This window comes from Solanum tuberosum, unplaced genomic scaffold, assembly GCF_000226075.1.
Source record: "Solanum tuberosum cultivar DM 1-3 516 R44 unplaced genomic scaffold, SolTub_3.0 scf00173, whole genome shotgun sequence".
Classification (NCBI taxonomy): Eukaryota; Viridiplantae; Streptophyta; class Magnoliopsida; order Solanales; family Solanaceae; genus Solanum; species Solanum tuberosum.
The window spans coordinates 910992-922929 of record NW_006239104.1 but is presented as its reverse complement, the minus strand read 5'-3'; the positions used below and the strand labels follow the sequence as shown (position 1 = coordinate 922929).

The following is an 11938-nucleotide window of genomic DNA, read 5'->3' as shown; positions in this document are numbered from 1 at the left end:
GTAATAATAATGGCCGTCCATATTCTGTACCACAAATTTGTAAACAAACATTTAATATTAGGACAAAATGAGAATTTCCTTTATGTCTTTGGTAGAAAAAGCTTCAAAATTACTCATCAACTACTATAATATTTGCTTTTCTTCTGTGTTGTCATACTTGTCCATGGACCATTTTACTTTGTTAACAATATTCTTAAGTTTGATGGGCTACTACTTGTATTTGTACCATTTCAAAAATGTCGACTTATTTAAAAAATAATAATTTGGAAACGACGTGATTGTTAACTTTTAACTTCGCTCGATTTATTAATAAAATCTCATAATGCAATTTCATCTCGTAATTTGAAATTATGAGATGAAACCAGCGTTTGAATATGCAAATTCAAACTCGAATACATCTCTCTAGGTGCATTTTAAAACCCCAATACACAAACTTTTGATTTGAAAATCTTTAACACACACAAAAAAAAAGACACTTTCTTAGTTGATATAAACTTAGAGCAAGGTGACCCACAAATATTCAAATTTCAAAATTTCCAAACGTTATAAAAAGATAAAAATGGAAAGGTACAAGTCGTATTAGCCATACATAAATCAAAGAGACAATAACGCGCATATATCGCAAGCCCTACATTTACTTTTCTTTCAATAAAATTGAAAACCAAGTCCAATTTCAAAGACCCTTTTCTCTATCTCTCTCCTTTCGTATCTCTGTAAACAACACAGTTCCACTTTCAAGTCCAAATCGTGATTGCTTAATTACCGATCTTTTTTCTCTTGTAATAAATATAGATCTGGGGTTTTAAGATTTTATTGTTTTTAGTTTGGGAGAAGACGAGATTTCTACTATGGAGAGTTTAATTGGTTTGGTGAATCGGATTCAGAGAGCTTGTACAGCTCTTGGTGATTATGGTGGTGGAGATAATGCATTTTCTTCTCTATGGGATGCTCTTCCTTCAGTTGCCGTTGTCGGTGGTCAGGTTGGTGATCCATTATCTTATTCGGTTTCTTGAATTTTTTTTCCCCGATGGGTTTTACTGGAACTAGGATTTAACTTGGGGAGTTGGGTAATTAGTAGATCCATGTTATTGATGGTGGAAATGAGGCTTTTCTATATGGGTTTGTGTTGGATTTTGATTTTAACTTGTTAAAATGAGGAATCTTGATCTTTTCCCCCCTACTGCTATTGATGGCTGCATATGGGTTTGTGCTGATTCAGATTTTTAAGTACTGTAAAGGTGGAATTTTGGTTATTTTTACCTCTGCTATTGATTGTTGTTTTGAGTAATTTTTGTAGCTAATTTCGTTGTGTATTCAGAGGAAATGAGATTATTTAATATGGTTTTGTGTTGATTAGTGAAAAGATGGAATTTTGAGTTTTACGTCTGTCATTCATGTTAATGGGCTAATACAGTTTTTGCTCCTTGCTTGCATTAATTCAGAGTTCTGGAAAGTCATCTGTGTTGGAAAGCATAGTAGGCCGAGATTTTCTTCCTCGTGGATCAGGTGAGCTCCTTTGATTAATTTATCTTTATCATACTTTTTTTCTCTGTCATTCCTTAGATCATCCTAAGTGTACTAAAGCGGTGGATTGCTAGAACTTCTATTACATTTTACACAACTAGTTTCTCCTTACGTGCACGTGTATGTTGAGTGATGTAATATATGGTTATGTAAAATAATATCAATATTATTAAAATTGAGTAATAATTATACAAAAAGGAGAATAAAGTGCAAGCTTTTGTGAGTAATCAACGCAAATCGTTGTATAATGACTTGTTTGTTGAGGTCAATATATTTGGATATTGTTTGAATCCACTAAGATGAATGATCAAAATTTAGTTAGATCCATGTGGTTCTTTATACTTATTTTGATTTTGTGGCCATCACCTTTGTCAACACTGTGGTTATAAAATTAACTTGATTTATTGAGATAAAGTCATAAAACATATCTCCCAAAAAACCCGTGATTAAATGATCTTCTCCTTACTAAATTAGCAAGAATAGATGCTTCAAACTTGAAAATAATGTAATTTTTGAAATCAACAATCAATATCTAATAAATAAGAAATACTAAGCAGTGTCACACACACAAAAAGTCTAAATTGTCAAAGTGTTGGCAGTACCCCGTCATATTTTGAAAGGTGCGCAGGATCAATTGAGTTAGATCATTCAGTCTAAGGTATGCAAAAATGACCTGGCTTCATATAGAGGCAAATAGATTAATACTCTTTTTTCTATATAGTTGTCCAGCAATGAACAAACTATCTGCTACAGTTATTCTTTTTAAAATATCGGATGATATGTAATAAAATGAAATAGTAAAAATAAAATTAGGAAGAATAAAGATAATAGTAATACTCAGATCTGTATCAATGTGGTGCAACCCCAAAATAAATGTTGATAAAGATAAAAAGGAAGATACCATACCCGGAAAAACGATGGGACAAATAAAGGTTGTGCGACATATGAACCCCTTACCAATAGTCTGTAACCAATATGCCACAACTCACAATCGAAATGTTCACAATGGTATCAGATTGTCTATGTATTAGCTTCTAGGCTAGCATGTGTATGTTACCATTACCAAATAACTCAAATATTTTAGCTTATCAAATACACGACAAGAAGCAAGCAATTGCTAAATGGGATCACCATAGCTTGTACGTAAGCCTCTAGAATAATAATTAGCTCTATCTTATAGGATTTGTTCATTGAAACAAATTTCTATGGGTAAATCAAGTTCTGATCCAACCAATAAATAACAATTGCTTCTCCTTTCAACCTTCTACGACATATTTGCTATTAGTAGGCATATGTAAATTTAATTTAACCGATAAGCTGAACAAAAAAAAAAGTAATGGTTTATTGATATCGGTCTCACGGTTTGTAAATCATTTTAGAATTTTATTCTTTTGGCCTATTGGTTCGATTAACGGTTTTACCAATAACCCATTAAGATCTATCAAATTCAACTGAAAATCGACAAAAGGCTTTTGATTCTTTCGTGAAGACCATTTCTCCTTCTTAACTCATCAACTCACAACACCTTTTTTTTTTCTTGATCAATGCGTCTATCTAGTAAACATTTCCAAGAAAAAATATCATAATAAATTTATAAAGAAAAGTCACTGCCTCACTTCGAATAACCAAGACGTAAAGACTGCTAACCAATAAATTGACAATCGATTTCTTAGTGGTTCGAATATCAGCTTAGCATGTTTACAGGCCAATAACCGATAACATTCATAACTGAGCTGGACCAACCGATAAACAGTCATAGCTTTTATTGTAAAGTCGGTCAAAGCAACTAAACATGTGAGTATGCCAGACATGATTCAAATCAGATTAGATGTAAACAATACTTGATTGAACACTAGCAAGGTATAATAGATGATTTATAAATAACCTCTCATTCAAGATTCTGGCGATCTGTTGGTTCGTAGTACTAAAAGCAGCTAACCAAGAAAAAGAAGAGATAAGAGTATTTGCTAGAAGCAGCTAAGTGCATGCGTGATATATTTTGGAATTTTGGAATCTGCAAGATGATGATAATAACCCCATTTGCACTAAGATAAACCAAATGACCATAAGTTGTGGCAACTCTTGCGGGAGTAACATTAGAAATGGTGGCAAGTCTTCATAACATTAAACTTTTATTAAATTTTATATTACATAGGGGTTAGGAAGGAGAAATAGGGGAGGGATCACAAGGTGGGGAATTGAACCCTCCGCAACAAGGTGAAAATTTAGATAGCCAACCAATTGTCCTTACTAAGATCCCCATTGTTTAACTTGTTAAGGGTTTCCTGCTTTTAATATGATATAGATTATGTGAATTACATTGGCTGAGTGAAATCGTTTGTGGTATCCATTCAGGAATCGTCACAAGGAGACCATTGGTGTTGCAGCTTCATAAGACTGATGACGGACAGCAGGAATATGCAGAGTTTGGTCATATGCCGAGAAGACGGTTCACAGATTTTGGTATTTCAGTTTACCTCCATTCTTTCTTCTTCTTTTGGGGCATTACTTTAGCCCTTTCAGAATTTATCTAAACTCTTTACTATTTCATGACAATTAATGACTATTAAAGTAGCTACGAAACATATTTGCTTTTAAGTGAGGTAAATGAGAAGCATGATTACTTGTGCATAGAAGAGTCGCCATATACAGTAACTTAATAGATCGGTGGTTATGGAGACGGACTATTAAATTTTAGTTGTATTAGTTTTTTCATTCACTCTTCTCTCTCTCTCTCTCTCTAAATGTGTGTGTGCTTGTGAAGTGACATGTATGTGTGCCCTCAAGCACATGTTATCAACAGTTTTACTTATCAGTACTAGATTGTAGATTCTGATTCGACAAAATGTGTTTTCTTTATTATTTTTTTTAACAGGCACGGTCCGCAAGGAGATTGCAGATGAAACTGATCGAATCACAGGGAAAACTAAACAGATTTCTCCTGTTCCGATCCACCTGAGCATATACTCTCCAAAGGGTATGATGTCCATGAATTCTTTATATGTGCTTAAGAATTCATTTATGGTCCCAAAAAGTAATCTTACTCTACATTGCATCAGTAGGTTTTTTTTAATAGTTTTAGTTTCTGTAGTTAGTTATATCACATACATGTCTGCTTTTCTAAATTTCATCGAAGATGGGCTTGATGTTTTTGTATTTCATCATAAACGTTTTGATTTATTGCTGAGAAAGGATGGTCTTTTCTCTTGTTCCTTTTAGTGGTGACTGTTCTAAAGAGCATATCATTCTCTCTTCATCATGCTAACTCCATACCATGTGTTTTTTCTTGGCAGTGGTCAACTTAACACTGATTGATTTACCTGGTCTAACAAAAGTGGCTGTTGGTACGCTCTATACGTCCTTTCATTATTTGCATTATTTTTAAGTCTTATCAAACCTGTTTTCAATGCAACAACTCATCACTGCAGAGGGGCAGTCTGAGACTATAGTCGAAGACATTGAGAACATGGTGCGAACATATGTTGGGAAGGTAATGAGATACTAATTTAACTTTCTGATATGCTCATTTTTCTTTCTGTGGTAAAAAGAGTGGAGATATTTATTGATATTGAGATATTGCTCATAGAGAGAGACTAAACCACAAATGGTGCATATAACTTTCCATCTATATGTGATGTAGGTATTAGTCCCTTAAATGAGTGGAAATGCTTGGAGATTTAACTAGTTAGGATTTAGGAGTTTCAAAATTTCATATATACATTTACAAAATGACTACAGCCCTCACAAAATTTAACTTGGAAGTTTACCTTGTTCTTGTAGATAAAACCCCACAAAATAATGTGGGACAAATACTCTTGTTTTGATAATATACTAAACATTCCTCCTTAACATCTGGTAATTCAGTCTGAATAGTGCATTTGAAGAAAATAACAGAATGCTACATGTTGTGAGAAACTAAATAATGAGTAACTGCAAACTTTTTTTATATACCTCTTGCAGTCAGAGAAATTGTTCTGAATATCAATCACCTAAAGTCTGCCGTTCCCTTTACTGGATCTCCGAACAATATTCAGTTAGTGTGGAACATAATGCCAAAGAACAACTATTCTTATATTGGTCGAGTGAATTGATGACTGAGCTGATGAGCACAATATTCCCTTGCTGGGTTTTCTGTTGCTGTCAGTTCAAGAAAATCCACCTGAATTAAACTAGGACAAGTCTTTACTTTCACATTATTTGGTAGTTTTTCCATTTATCTCCATGCATGGTTGGCTTGCTACTAATATTCATCAGTGTGAAAAATAGGTTGCCTTTACTTTCACATTGTTTGCTAGTTATTGCGTTTATTTCCCATACTTGAGTTGTGCTCGGTTTGTGTCTTCTCTTCATCTGATCTCTTTCCTCTCATGCAGCCAAACTGCATCATTCTAGCTGTTTCTCCTGCCAATCAGGATATCGCCACCTCTGACGCAATAAAACTTGCAAGAGAAGTGGACCCTACAGGTATAATCTTGTGATATTAACAGTTTGGGGACTCTGAGTCCAGTAGCTTGAGTACTTGTCAAAGAGTGTCCATATTTTGGGAGAATGTTTAATGTTTGTCATCATCATTTATGAAGTGTCACATTGCTACCCATGTAGGTGAACGGACATTTGGAGTGTTGACCAAGCTAGATTTGATGGACAAAGGCACTAATGCTCTAGATGTGAGTTTTATTATTTGTTATATTACCTGTGAACTTATTTTGGTTAATATCTACATTAATTGATTCATAAATATTGGATAAGCATATCCGAATCTCTCTCTCTGAGTCCTTGTTGTATACTATAATTTGGCAGCACAGCTTGTTGTACTAGTAATTGATTATTTTTCCTTGAATTTAAGGTTCTTGAAGGAAGAGCTTATCGTTTGCAACATCCCTGGGTTGGTATTGTGAATCGCTCACAAGCTGACATCAATAAAAATGTAGACATGATTTATGCAAGAAGAAAGGAGCGTGAATATTTTGATACCAGTCCGGATTATGGGCATCTGGCTAGTAAAATGGGTTCGGAGTACCTTGCAAAACTGCTGTCAAAGGTATACTAGTAGTTCTTTTCATGTAAGGAGTTCCTAAATAAGTTGAGCAGAGTTCATATTCAGATTGTTTCCATTTCAGCACTTGGAACAATTTATTAAGGCAAGAATACCAAGTATCACATCACTTATCAATAAAAGCATAGATGAACTTGAATCGGAACTGGACCACCTTGGAAGGCCTATTGCTGTTGATGCAGGCGTAAGCTTCGACTTCTATATCTATCGTTGCTACTGTTGATCGAGAGATTTTCCTTTATCTTAGTAACTGAACTGGTCTATTTCAGGCTCAACTGTATACTATTTTGGAACTTTGCCGTGCTTTTGATAAGATATTTAAGGAGCATCTAGATGGAGGGTAAGTGGATTGTTTTCTTTTTTCCCTTAATTTTCCAAATCTAACTTTCATTATCGTAAGCACTTCAAAAAATCCAAAAGAACCATAGTGGAAAACCATAAAGCACAATGGAACTTGAAATACAAGGAGGGATTTGGCATAGGCTGAAAAGAGACCACCAAATGTGACTAGTACCCATAAAACACACAGAATTTGAAGAAACTTCACTCATGAGAACTTGTAAAAAAAAAAAGGATGTACCCATTAAACTCAAGGAATTGGCAACACATTTCAGTAGACATGTGACACTCGTCTATCTTGTCTGTAAATGCTTGTACTGATTTAAGGCACCTAGACTATATATAACATGTATTTATCTCTTTTTGTTAATCAGTCGACCTGGTGGTGATCGAATTTATGGAGTTTTTGACAACCAACTACCTGCTGCTTTGAGAAAACTCCCGTTTGACCGATATCTCTCTGTACAAAATGTGAGGAAAGTTGTTTCAGAGGCAGATGGTTACCAGCCTCACTTGATAGCACCTGAGCAAGGTTATAGACGTCTAATTGAAGGGGCCTTAAATTATTTTAGAGGCCCAGCTGAAGCCTCTGTTGATGCTGTAAGTAATTTTTCAAAATTTATCAGGGTGGTCAAATAGTTAATGCTTCCTATCAACTCTAAGTTTATGTGAAACTACATATCAGGTTCACTTTGTGTTGAAGGAACTAGTGAGGAAATCTATTGGAGAATGTCAGGTAATGGTGCCGGGCAGCTATGTTGTATTTTATTTTTAGCTACAATAACCTCTTCTCCCTTTTCTGATTATTTCTAAATATATTGGTGGAGCAGGAATTGAAGCGGTTTCCTAGTTTGCAATCTACAATAGCTGCAGCTTCTAATGAAGCCTTGGAAAAATTCCGGGATGAAGGTAGAAAGACGGTAGTCAGATTAGTGGACATGGAATCTTCTTACTTGACAGTGGATTTCTTCAGAAAACTACCTCAGGAGATGGAAACCCCCAAGGGGGGAAAGCCAGAAGCTGCTGCTGCCGTAGACCGGTATGGAGAGGGTCACTTTCGTCGGATAGGTTCAAATGTATCATCATATGTAAATATGGTGTCTGATACATTGAGGAACACACTCCCCAAAGCAGTGGTTTATTGTCAAGTTAAGGAGGCCAAACAATCTTTGTTGAACTACTTCTACACTCAGATTGGGAAGAAAGAGGTACTATCTCAATGTTAATCCCGAATTATCAGTTTTTTTTGATGGTACAAGTGCTGACAGTTCTTTATATTTCTCAGGGCAAGGCACTTTCAGAATTGTTAGATGAAGATCCTGCATTGATGGAGAGAAGAATGCAATGTGCCAAGAGGCTTGAACTGTACAAGAAAGCAAGAGATGAGATTGATTCTGTAGCGTGGGTACGATGAGATAAATTGCACTTTTAAGAGACGCCTTTCTTCTACGGTACAACAAATTCACGACTTGGGTGAATCAATATCGCTGCTTGTTCGAACATTTTAACATCCTAAATTCTTTGATTGTATTGTCATGGTATTTGGTTTGGATGAATTGTTGCTTTATTATGTATTTGTGAACTGAGTTAATACCACATTCAGTCTGCTCCATTTTTGTATCCCTTTTACCGCTTATGGACTTGGATAAAGAAAATATTACTTCATGATGTAGAAATATGGCGTACTTATTCTAAAACCAATGAGCAAAGAGAAACACTCAAATACTAGAACCATTATGAACTTGCTAATTTGATCTTTTTCTCTAACAGTAATATACCCTTGCTAACCAGTATATTAGTTTTTCGGTACTACACAGAGGAAAGCAAATGAACGATTGTGAAAAAAGCCACATCTAAATTACATTTAATGTCAAGTACCTGAATTGGGTGAATCAAAGAGATACACTGATAAATGAAACTGATACAATCTACCCAAGCAAAATAACTGCACAGTAAAATTATTTCTCATCTTGGATTGAACATAAGGTCATTTATTTGATCAATCCGAATATCAGATATAGGCTCTATAGGTTGCTCATCATTGTCTGTTGAAGGCACGTTGCGCAAAGGTTCTCTTGTGAATTCATCTGCAGAATAGATAGAAAGAAAACATTACGAGCTCAATCCAATGATTATGTAAAAACAATTACTCACAATATGTTCTCAACAAACAATGTTAAATTTGGGTATTGCATGCATCAAGAGTGAAGATAGGAACGCTAGGAAAATCCTTTCTACTGTCATTGCCAGAAAATCAAGTAACAATTACCATATATCATGCTGAAAGAAGTTGGAGGAGGGGTAGCCAAGAAGTTGAGAACAATGTAAAATCCTACAGCTAGTGCTATGGTCATCATCGCATAAGCGGGCGCAGCTAATGCCCAGTACCTGATTAAACGAAGAACAATTTAACAGGATGTTAAATATATCTTGTGACAATTAGTAAGCGACCAGCTAAGTTCTGCCAAGAAAATTCTTTTCATCTCGAGCATTCTGCAAATGCTTTAAGTCTAAGTTGCTCGGACTCTTCAAAAATGTTGCCGCACCAATGTCGGACTCTCAAAAATGTTGAAGGGTCCGACAAGCACCCGATGACAATTATGAAGAGTCCGAGCAACATAGCTTTAAGTTGCTTTCATGCACTTGTAATTTCTGAAATGAAGGACCAATATATATCAATTTCTGAAATGCAACTAAAGCGCTTATCAATTATAATTTTGTGCATTATCTTTTGAAGATGTTTTTTTCAAAACAACCAAATGTCATTATGGATCCAGAAATTGGAATAAACTAAGCTCAACCTAATTAGCTGGAATACACTAGCCAGCTTCTGGCTCTGGTGTCAGACAAACCAGCCAAGTAAATTTGAAACTATGATACCATGAAATTCATAATATCTCCTAATTTAAAAAGGGATCTTTTTAGAGACAAGATGTAAAGATGACACAAGACTGCAAGTACATCTTGCTTACCTGCTTGGATAGTAAACAATACCCAAAGAATGCAACCAATGTTCGAGAAGATATGCCCACACCAGAAAAAGAACTGCTCATCAAAAATAATAGAAATCAATCAGACTTCCGTATGCATGATATCAAATGAATGTTGTGACCACTGGAATACCAGTGGAATTAGGTTAAAGCAAAGCAGAACATACAAAATATGAGAGCTCAATACTTTACAACAGACAACATCTTGCAGACAAAACAAAAATTAGTATTTGCATCTGTTTTCAATATTTGCAGAGTAATATATCCAGAGATTCCAACAGCCTTGTCATTTCAACTCCCAAGAAAAATCAATCTAACATACTCTGCCCTATATCCCGATACTGCCGTACTGGTGATGCTTGGGCACAAGCATTTCCAGGAAGGCAAAGGATTCGAACCAAAAGATAAGAATAAGTAACTTTCGTGCCATGATGAGCATTACCATTTTCCAAGAAAGATAATTGCATCACATAATAGTACTAACAATTCAACTGTACTGCAAAACTATAATATCAGAAGAAAACACTGAATATTCAAACATAGGGATTTGTTCTAAGTAACAAACCAAGCTTCTTAAAGATGAGGATGGCTAGACCTGTAGCAACAACAATAGTAATGGAGCCAACAAATCCATAAACTTCAGAAGTCTTGGGTCCTTGATCTCCAGAAACACCAAATCTTGAATCTCTGTCGTCTGGGTCTGGAAAGAACACAGTAGCCTTCCTATTCTTGGAAAAACTCAAAATCCTCTTAGGGCTATTAACGGAACGAGGATCTTCCCAACCTTTATCTTCCAGCATCACGATATCTCAAAAGGGCCAAAGCGTCACTCTGAATAATAATTATACATGTCCCAACAATTGCCAAAACGCCCAAAACAGAGATGTTAGTGCACGGTAATTGCTTCTAGAATTAAGCCATTTCCAGAAAAGACCCACCAAGCAACTCACAGAATATAAACAATGAGGATCATTAGTTCCCTTGAAATTATGTAATGGACGAGCTAGAAACCAGGAACTCATCTTTATTTAGAGTTTCCATCCACAGAAGATCAAACTGTGCTACAATTGAACTACTTACTAACATTTCCTTCTATTCACTATTAATACAATTGAACTATTGTAAGATTAAAAAAATGTAATAATAAACCATAAACCATAAACCATTTGGTGTTCCCTTTTTCAATCTCCAAACTGCAGCATGACATTCAATCTGGCATTGAGATATAACCTAAGCTAAGTACGTGAGTCAAACGGAGATGGACCCGTGATTCAAAAGTTCCCGTTGCACCATTGCAAATTTAGAAGGAATCCATCCATTTTTTCTATATTTCAGCTCGGTCTCAAGTAATCCCAGAAATAAATAGGGACGAAACAAATACAAAATAAAATACAGTTGCAATCAAATTCGATAAACCCAATTCAGATTATAATTTGGAAATGCAATTAGATAGACATATATGAATTAATCCACAGAGAAAAACTACTCACCAAGTTCCTTGAGCTACTAACCAATTTGTAGACATCTCACTTACTGAAATTGAAAAAGAAGGAAATTATGAATTTTCTATCATGAACACGCATGTAAATCTCTGTATTAAAACAATTATTTACCTAATTAATTTGTCAACATAGTAAAATAATTATATTAGGTAAAATCGAGAGGAAAGGGCCAAAATATACTAATTAAGTTTCATCAATTTTAATTACTAGTAATTTGGGAACAATAATGAACGGCCGAGAGTACCTTAAAATTTGTTTTGTTTCAATTCCTGCTAAGGCTGGCAAACTGACCGATTTTTGTCCGGTCCGGTCCGGTTCCCGTACCGGTAAGTCCGGTACCGGTTGAACCGGTAAGGAACCGGTCTTATAGGTACCGGAACCGGTAATGAAACGGAACCCGAATTTTGATCCGGTTGATCCGGTTCGGTAAGAACCGGTTCCGGTCCGGTTCAACGGTCAATTTAATTTAATTTAATTTATTTTATTTTTAAATGTTGAACGTTATAGAGCCGTTGGGCCCTTTTAGC

General features: G+C 35.3%; 2 protein-coding genes across 6 annotated transcripts in view; one reads left to right on the top strand and one right to left on the bottom strand.

Moving 5' to 3' along the window:
• Window positions 1–626: 626 nt before the first annotated feature.
• LOC102584195 (dynamin-related protein 1E) lies at window positions 627–8555 on the top strand. Its single transcript, XM_006354570.2, has 15 exons — window positions 627–980; window positions 1443–1506; window positions 3880–3987; window positions 4400–4501; window positions 4818–4868; window positions 4953–5014; window positions 5898–5988; window positions 6127–6191; window positions 6371–6565; window positions 6645–6764; window positions 6850–6920; window positions 7294–7519; window positions 7605–7655; window positions 7750–8127; window positions 8205–8555. The coding sequence occupies exons 1-15, from the start codon at window positions 849–851 to the stop codon at window positions 8331–8333; spliced, it is 1845 nt and encodes a 614-aa protein (XP_006354632.1). The 5' UTR covers window positions 627–848; the 3' UTR covers window positions 8334–8555.
• Window positions 8556–8682: 127 nt separating this feature from the next.
• Window positions 8683–11938, bottom strand: part of LOC102582663 (phosphatidylinositol N-acetylglucosaminyltransferase subunit P-like) — a 40227-nt gene continuing 36971 nt past the window's right edge. For 4 of the 5 annotated variants that reach the window (XM_006354565.2, XM_015311951.1, XM_006354566.2 and 1 more), the window contains 2 exons: window positions 9189–9307; window positions 8695–9006 (listed from right to left, as the gene is read on the bottom strand). In XM_006354565.2, coding sequence (XP_006354627.1) covers window positions 8885–9006; window positions 9189–9307 — 241 coding nt within the window. In that variant the 3' untranslated portion in view covers window positions 8695–8884. Of the gene's footprint in view, window positions 9007–9188; window positions 9308–9891; window positions 9965–10504; window positions 11388–11938 lie in introns of those variants that run through there. The other variant, XM_015311952.1, reaches the window with a different exon arrangement.

Coding starts and splice junctions, on each gene's coding strand:
- LOC102584195 (XM_006354570.2), top strand. CDS start 849: ATGGAGAGTTTAATTGGTTTGGTGAATCGGATTCAGAGAGCTTGTACA. Junction 7,520..7,604: donor CTGAAGCCTCTGTTGATGCT/GTAAGTAATTTT, acceptor ACTACATATCAG/GTTCACTTTGTGTTGAAGGA. Junction 7,656..7,749: donor AATCTATTGGAGAATGTCAG/GTAATGGTGCCG, acceptor TTGGTGGAGCAG/GAATTGAAGCGGTTTCCTAG.